Source organism: Elgaria multicarinata, chromosome 3 (assembly GCF_023053635.1).
Source record: "Elgaria multicarinata webbii isolate HBS135686 ecotype San Diego chromosome 3, rElgMul1.1.pri, whole genome shotgun sequence".
Lineage (NCBI taxonomy): Eukaryota > Metazoa > Chordata > Lepidosauria > Squamata > Anguidae > Elgaria > Elgaria multicarinata.
In genome coordinates, this window is record NC_086173.1 from 168121617 (window position 1) to 168149048 (window position 27432).

At 45.1% G+C, this 27432-nt stretch overlaps 2 protein-coding genes across 3 annotated transcripts in view; one reads left to right on the plus strand and one right to left on the minus strand.

Annotated features, from left to right (window-relative positions):
- The window catches only part of LOC134396281 (zinc finger protein 420-like), a 918719-nt gene that overhangs the window by 227415 nt on the left and 663872 nt on the right, over nt 1–27432 (minus strand). The gene's annotated exons all lie outside the window — the stretch shown is intronic.
- Nucleotides 15936–27432, plus strand: part of LOC134396393 (zinc finger protein 124-like) — a 177938-nt gene continuing 166441 nt past the window's right edge. The window contains exons 1-2 of the mRNA XM_063122876.1: nt 15936–15977; nt 19502–19983. Of these exons, the coding sequence (XP_062978946.1) occupies nt 19564–19983 (420 nt within the window). The 5' untranslated portion in view covers nt 15936–15977; nt 19502–19563. The remainder of the gene's footprint in view (nt 15978–19501; nt 19984–27432) is intronic.

Genomic DNA, 27432 nt, shown 5'->3' on the forward strand with positions numbered 1-27432 from the left:
CATGGAAGCAGACCCTTCATTACATTGTAGTAGGATCTCTCCAGGCTGGGAGTTCTTGTCTGAGTCAGGGAATGGAGGAGAGGTTCCCAGCCAGATGGTACAAATAATAATCTGGACACTGGAACAGGAAAGGACAATGGCATTGGTCAAACTCTTCCCCAGCCACCTCCTCACCCTGTTCCCTGGCTTTGTGGCCAAGAAGGCCAACACCACAGTGATCGTTTTGGCCAACAGAGAAGAGACGGCAATTGAGAAGATGACGCTGAAGGCTATTTGTCGGAGGAGGCAGGATGCTTTCCTTGGCCGGCCAATGAATAGGAAGGAGGACATGAAGGAAAGCAGGAGGGAGATGAGGAGAACGTAGGAGAGGTCCCGGTTGTTGGCTTTGACTATGGGAGTTTCTAGGAATTTAATGAAGATTCCTAAGACCAAGCCTGTAGTTACAGATAAGAATAGGGCAAAGGAAACCAGGATGATCCCCAGAGTTTCTTCACAGGAGAGGAAGGTTCTAATCTTGGGGACACATTCATTTCGGTCCATGCTGGGATGCTGATCCTCTGGACATGCAGTGCAAAGGTCTGCATCTGAAAAAAAGAAAGAGTGACTTCCAGCATCATTAAAAAACAAACATTTTCTTTCTGTGATGAAAATGCAGATGTTCTGGGGTGGGGGCACCTAAGCCAATGATGGTAGAAAGGTCAGGAACAATCTCAGTGGAGTGGGAATGTGAGGCAGTGAAAAGAAGGAAGCAACGAATTCTCAGGATGCTGAACTGTTTATTGTAGACTTTCACTTAGGGCTTTACAATCCACAATGAAAACTTCAGCATCCTGAAAATTCGTTTCTCCTTAGAATCATACAATCACAGAATAGCAGAGTTGGAAAAGGTCTACAAGGCCATCGAGTCCAACCCCCTGCTCAATGCAGGAATCCACCCTAAAGCATCCCTGACAGATGCTTGTCCAGCTGCCTCTTGAAGGCCTCTAGTGTGGGAGAGCCCACCACCTCCCTAGGTAACTGATTCCATTGTCGCACTGCTCTAACAGTCAGGAAGTTTTTCCTGATGTTCAGCTGGAATCTGGCTTCCTTTAACTTGAGCCCGTTATTCTGTGTCCTGCACTCTGGGAGGATCGAGAAGGGAACCTGGCCCTCCTCTGTGTGACAACCTTTTAAGTATTTGAAGAGTGCTCTCATGTCTCCCCTCAATCTTCTCTTCTCCAGGCTAAACATGCCCAGTTCTTTCAGTCTCTCTTCATAGGGCTTTGTTTCCAGACCCCTGATCATCATGGTTGCCCTCCTCTGAACACGTTCCAGCTTGTCTGCGTCCTTCTTGAATTGTGGAGCCCAGAACTGGACGCAATACTCTAGATGAGGCCTAACCAGGGCCAAATAGAGAGGAACCAGGACCTCATGTGATTTGGAAGCTATACTTCTATTAATGCAGCCCAAAATAGCATTTGCCTTTCTTGCAGCCATATCGCACTGTTGGCTCATATTCAGCTTGCAATATACAACAATTCCAAGATCCTTCTCGTTTGTAGTATTGCTTAGCCAAGTATCCCCCATCTTGTAACTGTGCATTTGGTTTCTATTTTCTAAATGTAGAACTTGGCATTTATCCCTATTAAATTTCATCCTGTTGTTTTCAGCCCAGCACTCCAGCCTATCAAGATCACTTTGAAGTTTGTTTCTGTCTTCCAGGGTGTTAGCTTCTTTTCACTTCATCGGCTGCTTTTCTTTCCACTGCTTTTGATTCTGGAATGTGAAGCAGGAGATTTTGCATGGTAGAAAGGAATTGGGGGCAGGAGTCCGAAGATGGTCTCCTCCCCTGGCTAGACGGACTTTTGAGCAGATTAATAACTTACAGCAGGACGGGGCAACTTGTTCTTCTGCAGATGTTGTATGGCTTAAACTCCCCTCATGCAGGGCTCCCCTTTGGCTCTGCTAACTAGGCTTGATGGTAGTTTCAATCCAACAGCATCTGCAGGGGCCCAGGCTGCCCACTCTTGATATAGGGACATGTTCAGAATCCCGTTTTTTAGTTTTGTTGAGGAGGAAGAGGAATGAATTCTTCTAGAATGGCTTCTCGGGATCGTCTGTTCACAATACAACAATGCCAGGCCAGCATCACAGATTGACGGAGGAAGGGCAGCACCTGTGGACCCTGCCCACCAGGTACTTAAGGCGCGGGGTGGCCGGAGACAGGACCTCAGTGAACACCTCAGTGGTGCCACGTGCACACTTAGCTCTGCACTTATCACCTTGAGGCCCAGCATTGAGAAAAAGGCAGGATGATGATGATGATGATGATGATGATGATAATAATAATAATAATAATAATAATAATAATAATAATAATAATAATAATAATAAGAGGAGCTGTACAGGAGGCCATGTGTCGTGTCAATGCCAGAGGGAACAGGCAAGCAACTGACACTATGCACATCTTCTGACTTCTGCAGTGAGGCAGCAACTCTTCTTGCTCATGAGGAACAGAGCTCCTACCATGTCTGCTTTGCACCTGAGAGGATCCTTTTCTGGGAGCCACACCTTACCCAGCAAAGGCAAGTCCTCCAACAGAGACTGTTTAGGCATAAGCTTTGCGCCTTCTGACTCTCCCATCTACATGTTACTTGCATGTTGCTTATATTTCTATGCCCCCTTCCCCTCTCTCTCTCTCTCTCTCTCTCTGTGTCTCTCTGTGTAGGAGTGTTGGAATCCCCACCACAGCCATCAGGATCTCTCCCTGCCATCCTGATCATAAGCCCAGGGAAGCCTTCCCCATCTTGGTGCCACTCAGGTTGGGAGAGGCTGCCCAAACAATCATTAGTTTTCACTCCCACATTCAAAGCCATCCAAAGAGGAGAGGGGATCATAGAATCATAAAATCATAGAATAGCAGAGTTGGAAGGGGCCTACAAGGCCATCGAGTCCAACTCCCTGCTCAATGCAGGAATCCACCCTAAAGCAACCCTGACAGATGCTTGTCCAGCTGCCTCTTGAAGGCCTCTAGGGTGGGAGAGCCCACAACCTCCCTAGGTCACTGGTTCCATTGTCACACTGCTCTAACAGTCAGGAAGTTTTTCCTGATGTCCAGCCGGAATCTGGCTTCCTTTAACTTGAGTCCATTATTCCGTGTCCTGCACTCTGAGAGGATCGAGAAGAGATCCTGGCCCTCCTCTGTGTGACAACTTTTTAAGTATTTGAAGAGTGCACTCATGTCTCCCCTCAATCTCCTCTTCTCCAGGCTAAACATGCCCAGTTCTTTCAGTCTCTGTTCATAGGGCTTTGTTTCTAGACCCCTGATCATCCTGGTTGCCCTCCTCTGAACACACTTCAGCTTGTCTGCATCCTTCTTGAGTTGTGGAGCCCAGAACTGGATGCAATACTCTAGATGAGGCCTAACCAGGGCCGAATAGAGAGGAACCAGTACCTCATGTGAGGTACTTAGCCCCATTCCCTACGGACCACCTTTTCCTTTGGGGCCACTTGCCTTCAGTGGTGGAAATGGTCCCTTCCATGCAAGGAGCGCAGCCGTAGCAGCAACTGGGCTGTCCTTCCCGAATCACCTTGACAAAGCCAGGACTGCAGCTTCTGGTACATCTGGACTGAGGCACCGTCTAGCCATAAAGACAGACAACCAAGAGTCAGCGAGTATTTCTATCTATGGAACTTTGTGGACACTATAAGAGATTTCCTACCACGTCAACATGAGCATGATTCCAGTTGGGAGGACCTCTTGAGTTCTACTGAAGGGAATAAGGTCCAGTGGTTAGAGCAACCATGTAACGCAATCAGCCTTAAGTCACTGATATAGGTAAAAGGGGTTATCACTTATCCGGGCAATACAGGCAAACATTCAACTGGAAAATATAATAGTCCAATCTCTGTATGAGATGTTGGGGATGATCCAGGTCAGGATCTACCTACAGTCGTGTGAAAAAGAAAGTACACCCTCTTGGAATTGTATGATTTTAACATATCAGGACATAATAACAATCATCTGTTCCTTAGCAGGTCCTGCCACAGCATTTCAATCCGGTTGAGGTCTGGACTTTGACTGGGCCATTGCAACGCCTTGATTCTTTTCTTTTTCAGCCATTCTGTTGTAGATTCGCTGGTGTGCTTGGGATCATTGTCCTGTTGCATGACCCAATTTCGGCCAAGCTTTAGCTGTCGGACAGATGGCCTCACATTTGACTCTAGAATACTTTGGTATGCAGAGGAGTTCATGGTCGACTCAATGACTGCAAGGTTCCCAGGTCCTGTGGCTGCAAAACAAGCCCAAATCATCATCCCTCCACCACCGTGCTTGACAGTTGGTATGAGGTGTTTGCCAAACGTGGCGCTGTGCATTATGGCCAAACTTCTCCACTTTGGTCTCGTCTGTCCTAAGGACATCGTTCCAGAAGTCTTGTGATTTGTTCAGAGGCAACTTTGCAAACCTAAGCTGTGCTGCCATGTACTTTTTAGAGAGAAGAGGCTTTCTCCTGGCAACCCTTCCAAACAAACCATACTTGTTCAGTCTTTTTCTAATTGTACTGTCATGAACTTTAACATTTAACATGCTCACTGACACCTATAGAGTCTGAGATGTAACTCTTGGGTTTTTTTGCAATTTCTCTTGAGCATTGCACGGTCTGACCTTGGGGTGATTTTGCTGGGACGTCCTCTCCTGGGAAGATTGGCAACAGTCTTGAATGTTTTCCACTTTTGAATCATCTTTCTCACTGTAGAATGATGGACTTTAAATGGTTTGGAAATGGCCTTATAACCCTTCCCAGATTGATGGGCAGCAGCAATTGCTTCTCTAAGATCATTGCTGATGTCTTTCCTCCTTGGCATTGTGTTAACACACACCTGAATGCTCCAGACCAGCAAACTGAACAATTTTGGCTTTTATAGAGGTGGTCACATTTGCTGATGATCAATTAATTATGGGCATTTGGTTAGCAGCACCTGTCTGCTACTTAGCATCTTAATTCCTATGGAAGCAGTAAGGGTGTACTTACTTTTTCACACTCCATTTTGGCTTTATTTCTGTTAAATAAATCATGGCACGGTGTAATATGTCATGTGTTGTTGTTCATCTGAGGTTATATTTACCTAATTTTTAGACCTGCTAAGGAACAGATGATTGTTATTATGTCCTGATACGTAAAATCATACAATTCCAAGAGGGTGTACTTTCTTTTTCACACATCTGTATGCTTCACTAATTTCATTTTTCATTTCTGTTATTTCTCTCCCGCCCCATAGCTGAAGCTCCCTGGGTGGTTCATGAAAACATAGAACCGTACAAACACATTATACAAAGTACATAAAACATATACCCAGGCAACATATGTCTAAAGCCAACTTTAAACTGTTATCCTTAAAAGGAACCAGTAGGACTCCTTCAATGATACAAATGGGAGTAATTTACAATGTTTAGTACAACAATAGTGTCTTAGCCTTGAATCTGATGGTGCATTCACATGGAGGGAGGGGATCTGAGGAAGGAGGTATTCCCATTTATGTATGATTATGGGATAAGGCCTGTGAACATCTGCCTGCATTGATACGACCTGGGAAGGGTCCTTGGGTCCTACTAAATGGAGTAAAGGTCATTAGTTGGAGTAATAATCTTGTATGGGCCTTGAGTCATGGAGAGTGATGAAAAATGGGACAACTTCACTTGCCTCCAGGAATTACAGGCAGAAATTCTCATGGGAAAGACGGCAGGCTGCTCAAAAGAATGAGCAGGAGGAGCACTTACATGGTTTGTCACCTCTGCATAGGTCCCACAGTCCCTACTACATATTTCCACATGTTTTACTTGCTTTGGGAGGAGGAGTATTTCACGTGAACTTTCTGGCTCCTCAGAGAGACGCTTTTAAGCTCAACATTTCACTTCTTTTTGGCGCTTGATTGAAAACTGTATATCCTTGACATCTTTTTTTGTAAACCACAGATAGATACACACACACACACACACACAAATATATATATAATAAAATTAAACAAATGATTAAAATGCAACAGAAATTGAAGGAAATTAAATTCCATAAAGGGACAGGACATTGCTTGGAAGTAGAGAATAAAGACATGTCAGGCACGGATCTTATTCTTCATAGCTACACGGGACAAAGGTGGACCATTAAAAAAAACAATTATCAGCTGGAAGCATCCTTCATGCTTTGCTCAAGTCTGAGATCTCAAAAGGGCAAACGTTATTTAAACAACCTCTCCATTCAAAATTAAAGGAAGAGCAGATTTATTTAATTTTTAAATGTTAATTATTGAAGCTTGTTTCTTTGCCTACTTCATCCAGCTGGTTGAAGGGAAAAGTTTCAGACCTGCAATTCTCATCACATTGAGCACTTAAACAGCCTTTCTCCCCCCCCCCCCAAAAAAAAGACTTTAATTAAGGCTTGTAAACATTTCTTACTGTCTACAACTGCAATACCAGCAAAGGATATGGGAGAATCAAAGAGAAGATCTTGGATATTTTTAATTTTTTAAAAATGCACGTATCTAGAAATAGAGAGAAAATATTAATGTTGATCACCATAACCACTGAGATATAACTATGAACAATTTCTTCAATGCATAAATAAATAAAATGTGTTTTTACCCACATTGTTAAAGCAGCTGGGCCATTTCACAGCATCCTGGTCAATGGTGAATGTGATGTCTGAGGTTCCCTTTCTCTCCAGAGTCCCAACCGTCCCTGTATGGATGGACTTATTGGGAAGCATCACGTAGTTCACGATGTCAAAGTCAGCTGCCAGGTCTCCATTTTCATCCAAGTGCACTCCCATCCTGGAGGTATTGTAAAACTGAACGTTTCCCAGGAAAGGGTGAAGCTAGTATGGCAGAGGAAACAACAGAATAGAGCACTTGACATGACTTTTAGACCAGGGTGGGCAGAAAGTAGCTTTCTAGATATTTGGGATTTCAATTGCCAGCATTTGTGACCATTGGCCATGCTGGCAAGGGCTTCTGGGAGTTGTAGTTCAAACATTGGGACATCTGCTCACACTTTTATACATGATATAGAGATGTGGTTTTTGTTTTGTTTTTAAAAAGTAGTTTCCAGGTTCAGCATATACATCATCATCATCTAATTTATTTCTTACCTGCCTCTCCATTTTGATTGAGGTATGGAACAGCAGTAAATATAAAATACATAAAACTGAATTAAGACCATCATATGCATTGTTAACACATCCTAAGAACATTCTAAGAACATCCGAAAATCCCCCTGGTAGGCCTGCCGGAAGAGATCAGTCTTGATAGCTTCCTTAAATGCTAATCGGCTGTCAAGGCCATTCCATAGTTGTGGTCTAATGCTACAGACCTTGACTTCCTGTTCTAACATTCTAGACACTGGAAGACCTAGTTGAAATGACGTTATCAATGCAGTTTTATATGCTTTAAAAAAACACCTCAAGGATCAGAATGGGGTGCAGGTCTTTTCAGGCAGGAGATTCTGGGTACTGCTATAGGAACAGAAATGATCAGTTGTGCATTATATTCTCATTTCATGACAACATGAGAACAGCCCTGCTGGATCAGACCAAGGGTCCATCTAGTCCATCATACTGTTCACACAGGGGCCAACCAGCTGTCGACCAGGAATCCACAAGCAGGACCAGGGTGCAACAGCACACTCCCACCCATGTTCCCCCGCAAATGGTGTTCATCGGCTTTTCAACAATTAATGGGACTAATTCTGCCAGACACCTCCCTTGGGAGCTGTGCCAAATGACCAGCAACTTTTCAGCAAAATCAGCCCCGGGGCAACTAAATAGGACTAGGCTGGGCGTGAATATTCCTTCCTCACCACCCCCACACACTCATTCATTAAATTTAAGTGTTGCTTCACCCTGCAAAAGCAGTCGGCAGGTAAGTTATACAAAAATCCGTAATCAGTGTAGCAAAGTTCATTGTCCACATCAGTAGGGCAGTAGATATATCTTTGCCTAGAAAGAAATTGGCAACCTGTCTAGCTGAGTCAGAACCAGCATAAAAACAGCACAGACACCCTATTTTGGGTTGGAACCATTTCACTCGGGGCTTACATGGAACCACCATTAAAGCTCTTGCAGAAAAGAGGGAAGTGGTTGATAGGAGCCAGATGTAGGCGGAACCAGATAGACAGAAGAAGTTGGGAGACGGAGCAAGTGAGGGGACGTATCCTATCTCATCTCCCCACTGGTTCCCACAGATTCTTTTCAGGCTGGCTCCAAAAGTAATGATCACATAGCTGAATAACATTAGTAGACCGTGCCTCAACCAGTATGGAGGCAGGACCACACATAGAATCATAGAATAGCAGAGTTGGAAGGGGCCTACAAAGCCATCGAGTCCAACCCCCTGCTCAATGCAGGAATCCACCCTAAAGCATCCCTAAAGCACTTGAAGCCCTCTAGTGTGGGAGAGCCCACAACCTCCCTAGGTAACTGATTCTATTGTCTTACTGCTCTAACAGTCAGGAAGTTTTCTAAAGGCAACCAAGCTCATACTTAAATCTCAGTCTCATCTGCTCTTTGTTGGAGCAACATATAGAAAACCCCATTTGGATTTCTGCCCCAGCACCACTTGGAGTTTTCCACTGAGTTGATTTCTTCCCATGCCTGATTGTAATTTGCAATGGAGCCACCTTTATGGAAAGAAGGAATACCTGCCATGGCTGAAGTTTTTTACCTTCCTCTCTGCCTCCACCCTCCAAAGCCATCCGCTTCAATCTGGATGTGTACGCCGCATTTAAGGCATGTGCTAAGGCTTGGACTGTGTGGTAAATGCTGAGGGTGTCTTGGGACAGGCTCGCATCAAGGAGATGCTGAGGCAAACCTTCTAGGTTCTCTTTCACTGTGCACTGGCTCCGGCCTTTCACAGATAATGCATGCTTTGAATATGCAGGATAAAATCTTTTATTTGGACCTGAATCTGTCCCAGGAGCAATCAAAAACAGCCTAAGAAGAATTTGTGAAAATGGCATATTCTTACGTTTTGTTTGGTTCTCCATTTTTATTAAAAATGATAAATATCCATGCGTTTCAAGGTCCATTAAAGGCCTCTCAAAACACATGGTCAAACTACTGTAAAGCAAGGCTATTGTGATCCAAACTTTCCCTGAAATGGGTTTAAAGACTTGGTTTGCTATGCATTGCATAAAATATACATCCGCGTAGGACTGAGCTGCCCCATAGTAAACAAACACATAGACTCTGATGATGGAAAATGAGTACTTCTGTAGCCGCTTTTTCAACAAGTCACCTGAATAGTCAGGTGATCGTACAATGGTTTCTGAGAAAACCACACAAACGCCATTCTCGATGAGCACAGGTGCCAAAGTGTTTAGGAACCTTTCTCCATTGTCAGTGTCTGAAGCAAAGAGACCGATCCATGTCCATCTGAAATGCAGGAGCAATTTAACAATCCCCAGGTAATCGGGTTCTTCCTTTGGGACCCACCGGTAGAAAAGAGGGAAATGGTTTTTCTCAAGAACATGATGAACAGAAGCGTAATTGACCTGGTAGGAAAGGAAAAGATGTAGGATTTGTTTTGTTTTCAGGTCAATGCTGAGATAAAATATATTCCATGACATAAAAACATTACATGGAATACAGACATCCGGTGGTGGTGGGAGAATAACCCCTTGTTTTCAGAAGAGGTTCCAGAGTTAATATGTCAGGGAGGGGATTTGGTCACTGAAAGTCATCACAAGGCTTCCGCCTCTCCAGGGCCCAGATTTCCAGAAATAACCCAGACCCCCTGAATCCAGAGGAGGCTGTACGACCATTGCCAGACTCAGAGAACTCTGGCCATGATGACACTAATGTAACACAGTGACTCCCAAACCCTACTTACAGCTCAGTTTGAATTGGGTAATTGTTGGAGCTACATAGAAAAACCTCCTGCCCGAAGCAGATATTTCCATGGTGCTAATCTAGCTATCCTGCCCCAACCTACACAACAGATCCTTCCTAAATATTTGACCCACAGCTGAACCAGGCAACAACAAAGCCCTTCATTATGATTTGTATTATTGTTATTCCACCTTTTCCCCAATACTGGGACTCAAGTTGGATACAAGATTAAAATATACACAATTAAAACATATGAAAATTAATTTACAAAATTTAAAAGAGAATTAAACCCTCTATAATATTAAAATATTTTAGAAATCTAAAAAAAGCAAGTTACGATTAGAAGAGTTTCCCTCATTGTCTTAAAGGATACAATACAACGTTTTCCATGTTCCAAGGGACTCTGATGACTCCCTTGTGGAGACAGTATTCCCACACAAAAACCACCATCCCTTCTTCTGGGGATCCTAGGGGATTTTCTACGCATTCTTTCCAGCCACTGGAATGAGGACTGGGTGACCATTACTGAAACGGAGGTCCTTCTCCTCTTTACGAACTCTGGAACTTTATCTGGCCAAACGGTGATTTGTTGCAGACTTCATTCTTACCTGGGGGATTTTGTAGATGCCCAACATATTTGAAATATGAACGGAGGTGTCTGTGTCAGCTCCTTCAGTAAAAACCAGCAGCTGACTCCCTCGTCCACAGTTGTAGTTGGGAACATTTGCCAGCCCAGGAGAGAGCAGGTCTAGCAAGGCATCATAAGTCATTCTGGGATTGAAATAGTTCTCGTTGATGTTGTAGCCCAGGGTGACGTTGGGTAGCAGGCTGGGATTCTGATTGATCTCTTGAACAGCAACCAGGAAAGACAAGAGATTCCAGTATGCACTGTGGTCTCCCATCCTGCAACAAGAAGTGCTTCACAAGGTCATTGCCCATTTTAAAACGTTTACACCAACTTTAAAATCACTTCACTGGTTGACAATTAGTTTCCCGGGTGAAGTATAAAGTGATGGTTACTACCTTTAAAGCCCTATAATTTGGGTTCACGTTACAGTCATAGAATCATAGAATCAGAATAGCAGAGTTGGAAGGGGCCTACAAGGCCATCGAGTCCAACCCCCTGCTCAATGCAGGAATCCACCCTAAAGCATCCCTAACAGATGGATGTCCAGCTGCCTCTTGAAGGCCTCTAGTGTGGGAGAGTCCACAACGGCACCAGGCAACTGATTCCATTGTTGTACTGCTATAACAGTCAGAAAGTTTTTCCTGATGTCCAGCTGGAATCTGGCTTCCTTTAACTTGAGCCCGTTATTCCGTGTCCTGCACTCTGGGAGGATCGAGAAGAGATCCTGGCCCTCCAATGTGTGACAACCTTTTAAGTATTTGAAGAGTGCTCTCATGTCTCCCCTCAATCTTCTCTTCTCCAGGCTAAACATGCCCAGTTCTTTCAGTCTCTCTTCATAGGGCTTTGTTTCCAGACCCCTGATCATCCTGGTTGCCCTCCTCTGAACACGCTCCAGCTTGTCTGCGTCCTTCACATGAACCAAATCTATTTAGTTGCCATCTAATTGATTCATCAGTTTTTTCTGGACAGTTCAGATCTTCTTGATCTCACGTGGAGCCAGGAGCGCTGCACCCATCAAGATTAGGGTGGAGGTAGCGGGGAAATGAAATGAAATTTTAAAAAAACCTTACCTTTATGCACGTCTGTATGTATTGCCATTGCTTTAAGAAAAAAAATGGCGGGCACAACGCCTCTCCTCCTGAGGTCGTAGCACCTTATGTGTAAACAGGGGTGGGAGATCTGGTGTTAATCCCAAAATGAGGTCTCCCCTCCTCTCCCCCTGGGCTGTCATGTAGGTCTAGCTAAGGCCTAAGTCATCAACTTTGTGCTTAGTACTTGAACATTTCTGTCAATTTCCTCTCAGTCAGACATCCACTCTTTTCTTGATCTCTCTGTCATAAACATGCTGTTCTTTTTTCATTAGCATCTGAAAAATATAGGTTTAGCACCCACAAACACAAAAGAGAAAACAGCACCCTGAGCCCAGTTTTGTCTCATTAGAGCAAACTCTCAGGGAATGTAGCAGATCTCTTAATTTTAATTAATTGGAGATGCACAGGTGTGCATCAGCAAAGTGAAGGATAGACATCCCTCCTCAAATGCAGAGTTTTGGATGTGTGTGTGTGTGTGAGAGAGAGAGAGAGACAGACAGAGAAGATTTTCCCATGGTGCTGTACCACCAGGGCCTGATAACCCCGCCCTTACACATAACCAATAAAACTGCAAGTTAGAAAAAGTGTATGTATAAATAGGTGACTGTATTGTTTTCTTCATTTTCTCTGCATATTGTGGTGGTGCCTGGTTCCAAGCGAGAAAGTTACTACTATTACTGCATTAAATCCATTGCAGCAAAATTACTTACGTATACAGAAAGATTTGGGGAGGGTTGTGGAAATCAAGTCGTTTAAATTCAATGTAAGTTGTAGACATGAGTCCGCTAATGAGGTGGTCTCCAGGCTTGTAATAATTTAATATGCCTGGTTTATCCCTTATCAAGTTCAGTGGGCACTTTGGCTTCAGCATCCGAGGAGCTGCACAGGGTGGAAGCAGCAGCAGCAGCATCAACAGTAGCATAATTCTGGATCTGCCTGCTATAGTCTCTGCAATGGTGTCGGCTGATTTCAACTTGATAAGCAGTTAATTGGACAAAACCCAAAGTCCCTTGTTTGAGCAAGGCTCTAGCAATTTCCCAAATACGAGGATGATATCAAACCTCACAGCCGCGTAGCCCCTGCCTGCGCATAATCTCAGCAGAAAGGCTCAAAGGCACGCCAGGACTTTATACGCACCAGTCTTTTCCATCTTGTTGGAAGAAGTTAGCTCATGCTTCTCTCGATTTTGATGCTTATGTTATTCTCAAAGTCAACCTATAGGGACGAAATCCCTCGAGATTTGGAAAGCTGAAGAAGAAATCACCACCACCACTATGATTTTGATAATAGGTTCATCAGCGCTCCAAGTTCGTGGAGTCTCTTGTGTGACTCCAGGTGCAAGGATGGAGAAAACAGGTTTGCAAGATATTCTCCGGCACAGCGCCAAAGTTAAAGAAGGGTGGAACTGGGGGGGAGTGGAGTGGAGTTGGGCCTGCACTTTGTTGGAGAAACACCATCTTGGGAGCCATTCTTTTTGGGTGTTCAAGACCACTTCATTTATTTATTTATTTATTTCACATTTCTATTCCACCCAATAGCCAAAGGTCGCTGGTCCGTTCACAACCATCATGTGACAGAGAGGGACAAACTTTGCTGGGTAGCTGCACGTGGCCCTCCAACACCTACAGCCCAAGACACCACCCAGGCGCTTTTCTTGATTTTGGCTCCTTGGGGACACTTGAGCACCTACAGCCCAAGACACCAAATGCTGGAAGGGTCTCCCCCCCCTCCTAACAACCAACATGTCAGCATGTGTTGCAAGAGAGAGGGGGTGGCTGTTCCCTGGCGTCTTAGATCACTGGTTTTGCTCACCATCCAAGTTCCCCAGCAACTGCTGTATGTAGGCTTACTGCCTCTGATACCAGAGGAAGCACAGAACCAGCACAACTTGATCGCCTTCTCCTCCAGCAGTTTATCCAACCCCCTTTTAAAGCCATCCAAATGGGTGGCTGTCACCACATCTTCTGGTAGGAAATCCCATAGTTTAACCATATGCGGTGTGGAGAAGTTCTTACTTTTATCTCTCCTGAACCTCCACCAGTGAGTTTCATGGGATGACTCTGGATTCTCATAAAAAACGCCTCCCTCTCTACAGTCTCCACACCATGCATAACATCATTCACTTCTATTATTCCTCTCTTCAGTGTCTAAGAGGAAAAGAGATTCTCTTTCATTTCTTATTGGTAGGAGCAGAGCACACGTCACACTCTTTTCACTGCTGGTATCATTGCATACCTATGAAAAGGAGGGCAGGGCTCCTGCACCTTTAACAGTACAGAAAAGGGAATTTTCAACAACTCTAACTCTCTTCATCACAACAGTTAAAGCTGCAGGAGCCCTGCCCTCTTTTGTATCTGGTCAAGACAAGAGGGTAGGGTTCCTGCAGCTGTTGTGATGAAGAGGGAATTTCACCAGGTGCTGCATGCATCCAAATGACACCTCCTGAAATTCCCTTTTCTGTACAACTGTCCCCCTTTCAATAGGGTCACCCTATATAAGACTGATCTCTTCCAGCAGGCCAATCCAGTGGAATTTTAAAATGTTTTTAGAACTTTTTTTAGGATGTTTTAACAATGTATATTATGTTTTAATTCAGTTTTATGTATTTTACTGTTTACTGTTGTTCCCTGCCTCAATCAAAATGGAGAGGCGGGTAAGAAATTATTATTATTATTTTTATTATTATTATTATAACTGATTCAGACCACGGGTCTATCTAGCTCAATATTGCCAACACTGACTGGCAGCAGTGTCTCTCCTGGGTTTCAGGCAGGATTTTTTTACAGCCTTACCTGGAGATGCTGAAGATCAAACCTGGGACCTTCTGCATGCAAGGCAGTTGCTCTAACCACTGAGCTACACCTCCTCCCTTCAGCTTCTCCATCTCTTTCTCTTCACCTCTACCCAGCTCACTGCCCTGTCTGTATCTCCATCCTTTCAAGACTGGATGGACCAGCCTGGCCCTTCTTATAAAGACTGATCTCTTCCGGCAGGCCTATCGAGTGGAATTTTAAGATTTTTTAGAACGTTTTTTCAGATGTTTTAACAATGTATATTATGTTTTAATTCAGTTTTATGTATTTTACTGTTTACTGTTGTTCCCTGCCTCGATCAAAATGGAGAGGCGGGTAAGAAATATTTATTATTATTATTATTATTATTATTATTATTATTATTATTTATGTTCTTTTTATTTTTTATTTTTATTTTTTATAATTTTTTATTAACACAAATTAAAATACATCAACATAACATTAAAACAATCAATCAAAAAGAGAAAAAAAATTACATAAATTTGCTCAACTGTTAACATTTGTAATTTATCATTATTCATAATCAAACAATACAATTGCTCCCCTTCACCCTTTGGGATCTATTCCTGCTTCCAAAATCTCATTACTTCTTCTAGTGGTGGTTTTCCACTTCCCTTAGAGAGCACATATACCAGGAACTGTTTCCAAATCCCCTCGAATTTGTTTGTATTTGTTATGCCTCTTCTTACTTTTATATTACATGTCAGTTTATCATTATGTTCTAACTGAGTCAGACCAGGGGTCTATCCGGCCCAACACTGACTAGCAGCAATGTCTCTCCAGGGTTTCAGGCAGGATTTCCCCCTCCCTACCTGGAGATGCTGAGGATCAAACCTGGGACCTTCTGCATGCAAGGCAGGTGCTCTAACCACTGAGCTACGCCTCCTCCCTACGGCTTCTCCATCTCCCCCCTCCCCCCAGCTCACTGCCCTGTCTGTGGCAGGATCTACACTACTGCTTATAACAGTTTATAATGGTTGTGACAACTGTTCAGGCCCAGGACACATTACATATGCAGTTTTCATACCTAGCTACCTAGCACTAAGCCTTTATACAGCAGGTGCTCTAACCACTGAGCTGCATCTCCGCAAGGCTCCTGCGACTCTTTCCTTTCGCCCCCACCCAGCTCACTTGCCCTGCCTGTCTCTCCATCCTTTCATGCCAACAGCACCCAGTGGGTGCCATGGCTGCTCTGATGGATTTTGGTTACTTGCAAGGTGATTGATTGTATTTCTTATCTGGCCAATAACTATTGTTCAGGGATGCTTTAGGGTGGATTCCTGCATTGAGCAGGGGGTTGGACTCGATGGCCTTGTAGGCCCCTTCCAACTCTGCTATTCTATGATTCTATGATTCTCTGGGGAGGAAGAAGCGTTTGGAGGAACCTCTGCGGCTATTTCATGGGTCCATCTAAGGGTTAAAGAGAGCGAGTGGGCTGGGTCCTAGAGAGGCTCCTTGAAGAGCCAAGGCTGATTGAATGTTCTCACTTCCGCCTCCGCCGCCTCCTCCCCCCGCCCTTGGGAAAGCAGCCTGGGAGGTTTGCATGGTGTTTGCATCTGCAAGCCTCTTTTCCCCTGCAGAGCAGCAGGTGGGTGCAGAATGCAAGGACGGGGGTCCCAGGGGGTGGAAGGTGTGTGTGGAAAGAGCAAAATGCAGAATGCAGCTGATTGCAAAATGCAAGGGGGTCCCAGGGGGTGGAAGGAGCCCCCCAGGGCAGGAGCAGAGAAGGGAGGGAGCCAAGGGCAGGGGTTAGAGGGTGACTGGGTGGGTGGATAGAGTGATAGAGACCCCCCTGCCCCCCCCAGGGGACTGACCCACTTGGGGCCCCTCCAGGAGACCCCCGCCTTGCACCTCCTTCCCTCCCCATCATTAGGGGATCCTGGAAGGGAAGGCTGGAGAAAAAGGGGGGTCTGGGAGGGACACAAGAGGAAAGGTCCTGGGTAGGGAGGAGGAATAGCCCATCAGTTAGGAAAAAGCTGTTCTGGTGCCATTTCTGCATTGCGTTTTGTTTCCTCTCCCCTGCTTTAAACTGCGTTCCTATCCTTTACTTCAGTCCCAATGCCTTTTAATTGACCCTTGGGGTGCTTTTATTTCATAAGAAGTGAACCTGCTCTTTACCTTCTATGTGTGGGTGGAGATCACTATTACCCCGGTCCCTTTTTGGGGGTTCAACTACTGGGAACAGAGAGGGCTTAGAAGGAAGCCATGGAATGGATTGGGAGAGAAACTCTGGTTCAGCAGCAGACCTGTTTTTTCCCCTCGAGGGCAGAAAGTCTTGCTGCCTGGAGCCTGGGAGGTTTGCGTGGTGTTTGCAACCTCAGCCTCTCTTCCCCTGCAGAGGAGCAGGTGGGTGCAAGATGCAAGGGGGTCCCAGGGGGTGGAGGAGGTGGAAAAAGAGCCCCCCAGAGCAGGAGCAGAGAAAGGAGGGAGCCCCAAAGCAGGGAGGCAAGTTTGGGGCAGGGGTGGGGGGGAGTGGGGAGACAGAGGGAGGGAAACCCCCTGCCCCCCCAGGAGACTGACCCACTTGAGGCCCCTCCAGGAGACCCCCGCCATACACCTCCTTCCCTCCCCATAACTAGGGGATCCTGGAAGGGAAGGTGGGAGAAGGAGAGATTCTGGATGCAGATGAGAAACATCCCATCAGTTAGGGAAAAGCTGTTCTGGTGCCATGTTTGTATTGCATTTTGTTTTGCTTCCTTTTCCCTGCTTTAAACTGAGTGAACAAGTGCCCGGGTCCCTTTTCTTTGCATTAGTCTCGATGCCTTTGAAATGAACCTGGGGCGCTTTTGTTTCATAAGAAGTGAAGCCTGGTGAGAAGTGAGTGGGTGGGAACAGAGGAGGCTCAGAAGGAAGCCATGGAAGGGATGGGGAGAGAAACTCTGGTTCAGAAGAAGACCTGGGGGGGTTTCACCTGGAGGCCAGAAAGGTTTTGCCACCTGGAGCCTGAGATGGACTCAGTCCTGCTCTCAAAGCAATGGTCCAGTTGTGGAACAAGAGGCCTCCATGAGCAGAAGTTGCCCTGTGTGTGTTGTCGGGTCCAATACTTTGATTCTGTTTGCACCGGCTGTTTCGGGAGCTGTTGTGCAGGTCATGGAACAGGGCGTTTTACAGCTTCATTGGACTGGATGTTGCTTCTGCTGGTTGTGCTAGTTCTGGGTTATATCCAGTGTTATGAGAGTGGAAAAAATAATGTTAAATGTTTTAATCTTTTGTAAACTGCCCAGAGAGCTTCGGTTATGGGGTGGTATAGAAATGTAATAAAATAAAAATAAATCAATAATACTCATAGCTAGCAGCTTCATGAGTCCAGAATGTTCCTGTATACTGAACGTAACATCAGCTGCCTAAAACTATGGGTTGGGGTGGATGGTTCTGCCCAGCAATCCAGGACCAAATTTCTAGTTGACAAGTGAAAAGAAATAAAAAGTCCGATCGGAAGGCAAGAAAGTTTAGGGGAGTTGGTGAACCAAAAAGAGACTGAAACTTAAGTAGGGTGACCCTATGAAAAGGAGGACAGGGCTCCTGTATCTTTAACAGTTGCATAGAAAAGGATGGTGAGGTCTTCCTTCTGAATGCCAGAGCTCCATCAGTGACATTCAAGGCCTTCTAAGCAGCCATCTTGGAGAGGAGCAAAGGAAAGGGGCAGGTATGGAGAACCTGGTGAAATTCCCTCTTCATCACAACAGTTAAAGCTGCAGGAGCTATGCTAGAGTGACCAGATTTAACAGCTTTAACTGCTGTGATGAAGAGGGAATTTCACCAGGTTCCCCATATATATATGCGAATGACACCTGCTGAAATTTCCTTTTCAATACAACTGTTAAAGATACAGGAGCCCTGTCCTCCTTTTCATAGGGTCACCCTAACTTAAGAGAAGTTGACTTTGGTGCAGTTCATTTTCTGTCGTTCTGTTTTGCACAGCTCCAACTTTTGCTAACAGTTTTTTTTACTAGCTTCGGATACTTTTCTGCCACAGTTTGCATGTTTCAGTTCTACAACTTGAAAGAGAGAAGTCTCTTTCAACTTTCCTCTGGGTCTGCAACATCCTGTTCTTCAGATCTGTGCCTGGGATAGGGAGCTGCACCTTCCCTTTAATCACCCTCTTCATTCCTTTCCTGCAAAAGTTTAGACTATAATGTTATTTGGTTGAAAGCCTTTAATGGTGCATTGAACTAGTTTGGACTGGTGGAAGTTTAATAAAATACCACTTCAACTGCTTCTCATTGGGCCTCTTTTCACATTGTTGTGAAAAGGCCTTAGCAGGAGTTAAACTGTAGTGTATTTTGCACAGTGTACAAATGTATTTCTTTGTAATCATTGCATGTTTCACATTTCACTGCTGTATGTGAAATGCGAAACGATTTCAGTACGACAATGGAATCAGTTACCTAGGGAGGTTGTGGGCTCTCCCACACTCGAGGCCTTCAAGAGGCAGCTGGACAACCATCTGTCAGGGATGCTTTAGGGTGGATTCCTGCATTGAGCAGGGGGTTGGACTCAATGGCCTTATAGGCCCCTTCCAACTCTGCTATTCTATGACTCTATGTGATGTCCTTTTGCATTTACCTGCTTTATAAACCATTTATATCTTAAGACTTTCTATGTGGCATGTTTCATTTGTTTAGCAAGCTGAAAGACTAGTCACTGTTTCCTTGCTTAATTTTTTTTTAAAAACTACCATTTATTTATTTAAAACATTTCTTAGCTGCCTTTCATTTACAGCCATACAAAAAACAGTATTAAGTCCTTTTTGTTTACATTCTATATAATTATCTTTATCTCACAATAAAACTTTGGGTGTAGCAGGAATGGAAGCAATGGGGATATTTCCAGAATTAATTAATTTTTCCATTTCTTCCAAATTTTTAATGTCCTGAGCAAAAAGGTGTTGCCTACCCATTTCAAATAACCTATTTCCCCCCTCCTCCAAATACTACTTGTTCAATTAATTTTTTTTTGCATGAGGTTTGAAATAAAATTTTCAAACACCTTGAACTTTGAATAGCTTTAAGTCAGCTCTGGTTATACCCATTTGAGGCAGTTCCTGGGTATTAAATTGGCCACAGCTGTATATATTTCATGGAGCTCTCCATTTTCATTCCTACATCATAGTCTTTGCCTCAAGAGAGAAATTCGGATCAAAGGAAGGAGAACTTTTCCTGGTGAGAGCAGAGATGGAGAAGAGCGTGAAGATGGAAGAGCAAAGCTTTGCTGGCCCTGAAGCAGGAAACGTCTCCTGCAACATCCAGGAATGGAGCAGTGCAGAGCCCTGGGAACGAAGAGTCCAGGAGAACCAGCCTGGGAGCAATACCAGCTCAGGCATGGAGGTCCAGCGCTTCAGGGGGTTCTGCTACCAGGAAGGTGAGGGCCCCCGAGAGGTTTGCAGCCGACTCCACCACCTTTGCCATCAGTGGCTGAAGCCAGGAAGGTGCACAAAAGCTCAGATGCTGGACCTGGTGGTCCTGGAGCAGTTTCTGGCTGTCCTTCCCCCCGAGATGGAGAGCTGGGTCAGAGAATGTGGAGCGGAGACCAGTTCCCAGGCGGTGGCCCTGGCAGAAGGCTTCCTCCTGAGCCAGGTGGAGGACAAAGAACAGGTGAGAGCATTTCATCCTGAAAACTCCCAAGGGACTTTATTGCATGTCCTCTAAGGAAGGGATGCCTGAATTTCCAATGACCCCCTCCCACCAAGAATAGTTGTCCCTAATGTGTAGGGCAGGCCCTTCTCAGAGGAACATCTAACACAAATAAGCAATGTTTCCCTAAGATCAGTCTCTGTACCAAAGGACTGGAGAATGGCCAATGTAACACCAATTTACAGGGCGGTTGGCTTAACGTCTGTTCCAGGTAAATTGGTTGAAAGTATTATTAAAGATATATATTAAAAATAAGCATATAGAGTAGTGGTTCTCAACCTTCCTAATGCCGTGACCCTTTAATACAGTTCTTCATGTTGTGGTGACCCCCAACGATAAAATTATTTTTGTTGCTACTTCATAACTGTAATTTTGCTACTGTTATGTAGCAAAATTATGTAGCTCGGTTCCTAAGACCATCGGAAATATGTGTTTTCCGATGGTCTTAGGCGACCCCTGTGAAAGGGTCGTTCGACCCCCAAAGGGGTCGCGACCCACAGGTTGAGAACCGCTGATATAGAGGGACAAGCCCTGCTGAAAAGGAATCAGTATGGCTTCCGCAAAGGCGAGTTATGTCTCACTAAGCTTTTAGCATTCTTTGAGACTGCCAATAAACAAGTAGACAGTGGTATTCTAGTAAACATTGTTTATTTGGACTTCCAAAAGGCTTTTGACAGGGTCCCTCATGAAACACTCCTGAGCGAACGTAGCAGTCATAGAATAAGAGGAGAGGTCCTTTTTAAGGATCAGCCATTGGTTAAAGAATAAAAAAGAGAGAGCAGGAATAAATGGTAAATTACCCCAAAGGAGGACTGTAAACAACCGGTTCTCTCCTGATCACAGGAGAAATGAATGGGTTTGTGAAGTTCTGGGGAAGGAGGGGGGATCCTGGGGGATCCTTCTTCAGCCAGTGGTAGAGTCCTCCCAGAAGATAGGAGTAGCATTTGTAGACACCAAGCTGCTGTGTTTACAGCCGAAAATGCCGGGTGTCAGGGAATGTCTGAGAGATTCTCGCTTTCCTCCTGGTTGTTTTTTGGAGGGTGTTCAAGCGCTTTGCTTATGCCAGGGTTGAACTCTTAGCCCCAAGTCACACATCCTTATGGGCTCCCCCCTGATAAAGACAGAACTTAGTGTGCTCTATGGCTTGGACCGTAGATCAACTTTAAAAGAAACCCTGAAATGCAAACTAATATGGAAACGCTGTTCTTGTCCCTGACCTGTTTCTCTCCTTCCCTAATTCCTCTTCTCTCTCTGGGTTCTCCCTCCTGTTCCAGGTCCAGTGGATGTTGGCCAGAGCACCCACAGATTCCCCTGAGGCTGAGAAGGCTCCATTGGACACCATGCAGACGCCGCCGTACAGGTGGATCTTGCAGGAGGGTGACGGAGGACCCCCCTCACTGGGTAAGGATTAGTGGGACATATTCCACCATGGTCTCCCTCCCTTAATAATGCCTGAACTGCTGTAATGTTCCCCCTGAGCCTGATTTTTGTGTGGGGGGGGGGGTGCGGGGGGAGTGGGAAGGGAGACCCTTTCTCTTGATATTCTGAAGAGAAATGAGGTTTAGTATTGTGGACGGACGTTGATTCCACTAAAACAGCGAAAATGCAATTGCTTAAGAACTATAACTTATTTCCCACCTTCTTTGCCTTCCTCGCAGGGAGCGGAAAAGCCTGCGGAGAACGTAAACTGATACTGTGGGATCCTTCAAGGTCTCCTTCGCTTTGTGGTGGAGTGGAAGCGGTTTCTGCGCAGCCAGAGCAGGTAGGAGAGTCCTGGGTGCCTCCGTCATAGAATCATAGAATAGCAGAGTTGGAAGGGGCCTACAAGGCCATCGAGTCCAACCCCCTTCTCAATGCAGGAATCTAACCTAAAGCATCCCTGACAGATGCTTGTCCAGCTGCCTCTTGAAGGCCTCTAGTATGGGAGAGCCCACAACCTCCCTAGGTAACTGGTTGCATTGTTGTACTGCTCTAACAGTCAGGAAGTTTTTCCTGATGTCCAGCTGGAATCTGGCTTCTTTTAACTTGAGCCCGTTATTCCGTGTCCTGCACTCTGGGAGGATTGAGAAGAGATCCTGGCCCTCCTCTGTGTGACAACCTTTTAAGTATTTGAAGAGTGCTCTCATGTCTCCCCTCAATCTTCTCTTCTCCAGGCTAAACATGCCCAGTTCTTTCAGTCTCTCCTCATAGGGCTTTGTTTCCAGACCCCTGATCATCCTGGTTGCCCTCCTCTGAACACGCTCCAGCTTGTCTGCGTCCTTCTTGAATTGTGGAGCCCAGAACTGGACGCAATACTGTAGATGAGGCCTAACCAGGGCCGAATAGAGTGGAACCAGTACCTCACGTGATTTGGAAGCTATACTTCTATTAATGCAGCCCAAAATAGCATTTGCCTTTCTTGCAGCCATATCACACTGTTGGCTCATATTCAGCCTGCGATCTACAACAATCCCAAGATCCTTCTCGTTGGTAGTATTGCTGAGCCAAGTGTCTCCCATCTTGTAACTGTGCATTTGCTTTCTATTTCCTAAATGTAGAACTTGGCATTTATCCCTATTAAATTTCGTCCTGTTGTTTTCAGCCCAGCACTCCAGCCTATCAAGATCACGTTGAAGTTTGTTTCTGTCTTCCAAGGTATTAGCTATCCCACCCAATTTTGTGTCATCTGCAAATTTGATCAGCGTTCCCTGCACCTCCTCGTCCAAATTGTTAATAAAAATGTTGAAGAGCACTGTTCCCTGCACATCTCTTTGGTCCTGGAGGAAACTGCCCCTTTCCATTTGCTCCTCTCCAAGATGGCGGCTAGTAAGGCCTTGAGTGTCACTCATGAAGCTCTGGATCCTGGAGGAAAACCTCCAACCACTTCACCTTCATTATCTTCATGGAGGAAAACATTATGATCTCTTCTTGTTCCAGGGTCCGGTGACTTCTGAGGAGGTGGCCGTGCGTTTCTCGGAGGAGGAGTGGGCTCTGCTGGACCCAGGCCAAAGGACTCTGCACAAGGAAGTCATGGAGGAGAATCGTGGAATCCTGGCCTCTCTGGGTAAGGAATGGGATTCCTCTGGGTAAGCCTCCTCCTTTGCCTTCTTGACAGATCCTGGAAGGTGGAATTTCAGCTCTTCTTTCTTTGTGTCAGTGCATAATACAAATGTCATTGAGGACAACAGTGCCTGGGCCTTGTTCCTGGGATACTCTAGTCCAGAGAAAGCTCACCAAGTGAGGTACATAAAGCCTAGAAGTGTAGATGAAGCACTCACATCCTCTCCAACCTTTACCTGTGGGTCTTCTTATAGCCTCTATGAGGCATGGATGCTTCTTTTGACTTTGGGCCCATCAGGATGTCCCTCCAGTTGGGGCTTCCCACCTCTAAGACCTCTGCTCTTGGCATCTGATCTGCAATTGCCTTATTAATTTGAATTTAGAGCAAGGTGTAAAGGCCTTCCCCTGTGCAGGTGTTACAAGATCCTTTGACGTTTTTAGGTCTGTTTTGAACCTCTGCATGTTACACTTGTGTTGAAGGGACTCCACTGGCTGCCTGTTTGCTACTGGGCCAAATTTAAGGTTGTAGCCAGTATATGAAGACCAAAAGCAACTTGAGAGCTGGTTAGCTGAGAATCTGCCTCCTCCCCTGAAGACCTATTCAGTTCTAGCAGTCACCTAGTGGTGCCTTTGAGGTTGGATTGTTTAGATGGGTGGTGCCCATTGTATGGAATAATCTATCCGCTGAGATACACCGACAGTTCTGTTTAATGCATGTGTTGAAGCCACATCTGGTCCTGGACATTTGGACTTGTGGCTGTGCCCTCAGTATTTGAGTCTCATAGAATCCTAGAATAGCAGAGTTGGAAGGGGCCTACAAGGCCATCGAGTCCAACCCCCTGCTCAGTGCAGGAATCCACCCTAAAGCATCCCTGACAGATGGTTGTCCAGCTGCCTCTTGAAGGCCTCTAGTGTGGGAGAGCCCACAACCTCACCAGATAACTGATTCCATTGTCGTACTGCTCTAACAGTCAGGAAGCTTTTCCTGATGTCCAGCTGAAATCTGGCTTCCTTTAACTTGAGCCCGTTATTCCGTGTCCTGCACTCTGGGAGGATCGAGAAGAGATCTGGCCCTCCTCTGTGTGACAACCTTTTAAGTATTTGAAGAGTGCTATCATGTCTCCCCTCAGTCTTCTCTTCTCCAGGCTAAACATGCCCAGTTCTTTCAGTCTCTGTTCATAGGGCTTTGTTTCTAGACCCCTGATCATCCCGGTTGCCCTCTTCTGAACACGCTCCAGCTTGTCTGCGTCCTTCTTGAATTGTGGAGCCCAGAACTGGACGCAATACTCTAGATGAGGCCTAACCAGGGCCGAATAGGTTGCACCTCCTCCTTGGTTGCACGTCCCTCTTTCAATCTCTTCTCCGTGTCCACTTTGACTCTCAGCTTCTCAGAGAGCTCCCAGGGCAGCCAAACTGGGTTCTTTAAGTGTCCATTTTCCCTTCTCATTGAAATAGCTTGTGGTTGTTTTCAGTATCTCCCATCCCTTTTGAACTCTGTTTTCCTTCCTAATTTCTAGCTATGGGATCTGACAGCCTTTATTTGAGCTATTTGAAGTTGGCTTCCCTAAAGTCCAATGTCCGTGCCAACTAAGCTTCGTTTTCAGTGCCCTCACTATCACGGACTTCAGAGATGATACGGTCACTTCCTCCCACTTTGGCATCTGATCTGCAAGTGCCTTATTAATATGAATTAAGAGCAAGGTGTAAAGGCAGCCAATACGGTCCAGGAGCAGACTGGTGCTTCTTGTTCCAAAAAGCCTCCTTCCACCTTCGTTCCACCCCAGCTGCCTTCCCCTGCTCAGACATTACAAGATCTGGCCATCCATCTTTTCTTCCAAGGTTCCTGCCACCTTGACTTCATCCACCAGTACTTCCATGTCGGTTACGATTAAGTATAAGAAATCTAAGCTACTTGAGAGATGAGATTCCCCCTCCCTTGTTGTTAGGTCTATTCATTTTGAACAAGGTCTTCCTTTAAATAATAATAATAATAATAATAATAATAATAATAATAATTGTATTAGTTACCCCCCTCTCCCTCTGGATCGAGGCGGGGTACAACACAAATGCAAACACCATAAAATACATATAATTGATTAAAACATTTAAAACTAATAAATTATTAAAAACAGCACATTATTAAAAGGCATCTTAAAATTCAACTGGGTAGGCCTGCCAGAAGAGATCAGGCTTTATGGCTTTCTTAAATTCCGGAAGACTGTTAAGTTGACGAATCTCTCCCGGTAGGCCACTCCATAATCTGGGAGTGGCAGAGGAAAAGGTCCTCTGGGTAATAGTTGTCAGCCTTGTTTTTATTGGGTGGAGTAAATTCTTCCCAGAGGACCTGAGTGTGCGGGGCGGATTGTACAGGAGAAGGCAATCCTGCAGGTAGCCTGGATCCAAACCAGGTGATAACTAGCACTTTCTACTGGCTGTGGAATGAGCTCCCTAAGGAGATTCGCTTGGCACCTACATTAGATGCTTTTAGACGCCAGGTGAAGACCTTTTTGTTCTCCCAGCATTTTAACAGTCTATAAATAAATTTTATCTTGGTGTTTCAAATTTGTAATTTTGCATAGCTGCTGTTTTTATCTGGTTGAGCTTTTATATTATGTATTTTATAGTATGGTTTTATACTGTTGTTTTATACTTTGAACGTTTTTAATTTTTGTGAACCGCCCAGAGAGTTCCGGTTATTGGGCGGTATAGAAATGTAATAAATAAATAAATAAATAAATACTTCGCTCGGAAACTAATTGGCAGCCAGTGAAGAGATTTTAAAACTGGTGTAATGTGGTCCCCCCTAGATGTACCGGTGACCAGCCTGGCTGCCGTATTTTGAACAACCGTATTTCTTCGATTGTAAGACACGCACTAATTTCAGCACCACCAACAGAGGAAAAAAAAAAAAACTAAGTCACACCCGTGATTCTAAGACGCATCCCATTTTTAGAGATGTTTATATGGGAAAAAAGTGTGTCTTAGAATTGAAGAAATACGGTAGTTGAAGTTTCTGGACTAAGCACAAAGCGCATTGCAGAACTCGAGCCTCAAAGTTACCAGCGTGTGCATGACCGTCTTTAGGTCTTCTACCTCTAGGAAGGGGCGCAGCTGGCATATCAGCCGAAGCTGAGAGTAGGCACTCCTGGCCATCGCATCTATCTGGGTTGTCATTTGGAGCGACGGGTCCAGAAGCACCCCCAAGCTGCGAACGTAGTCTTTCAGGGGGAGTGTAGCCCCATCCAGAACCGGTTGACACACCTCCAAACCCAGGTTGTGGCCTTTGACAGCGAGCACTTTTGTCTTGCCTGGATTCAGCTTCAGTTTGTTTTCCCTCATCCAGCCCATTACCGCCTCCAAGCATTCACTCAGAGGAGACCCACTATCCTTAGCTGACGCTGTTGTCAAAGGCATAGAGAAATATATTTGGGTGTCATCAGCATACTGATAGCACCCTGCCCCATGTCTCCGGATGATCTCTTCCAGCGGTTTCATGTATATATTGAACAGCATTGGGGAGAGGATGGCACCTTGTGATACGCCATACAACAACTCCTTCTTTGAGGAGCAGCTATCCCCAAGCTTCACCACCTGGAACCTGCCCGAGAGGTAGGACCGGAACCACCGAAGCACAGTGCCCCTGATTCCCAACCCCCTCAGATGTTCCAGAAGGATAGCATGGTCGACTCTGAGACCAGTTCCGTGAGCTCGGCCAGGCAGTCTGATAGGCAGCGGAGTGGCCAGTACACTAACAGAATCCCCAGTCTATCCCTGATATATGGCTCTATTCCAATCCTGAGTCTTATCCCAACATGTCTCAGTGATTCACATGAGTTTGTACCTGCAACCCTTGTATTAGGTTCATTCAGTTCTGTTGATCAGCAGAGGATATTTAATAGATTTGGAAGCCCCTGTCTCACCACTAAGTGTTTTTTTTAATCCTGTTAATCAAATTAGTAAACGGTTTGGTTAGTTCCCTGACAATAGGAAGTTTTTTCTTTTCTTTCAGGCGATCTCAGGGTGAGCAAGAAAAATGGCGTAGGACAGAGAAGGAAAACTGAAGAAGAGTGGGGAAATAAGTCTACTTCTTTTGAAGATTTAGATGTCTGTGAAATTCCAATGCAAGAACCAATTAAAACGAATATGCAGGGTGAGAAGGCATACATTAGCAAATGTCAAAGATTTTACATGGAACAGAAAAGATTTCAATGCTTGCAGGGTGAGAAGCAATTCAATTTCAACTCAAAACTCAACTTGCATAAAAGAATTCACTCAGGGGAGAAGCCCTATCAATGCCTAGATTGCGGAAAGGGATGGAGTCTGAGGGGCAGTCTTAAATTACATCAAAGCACCCACACAGGCGAGAAACCC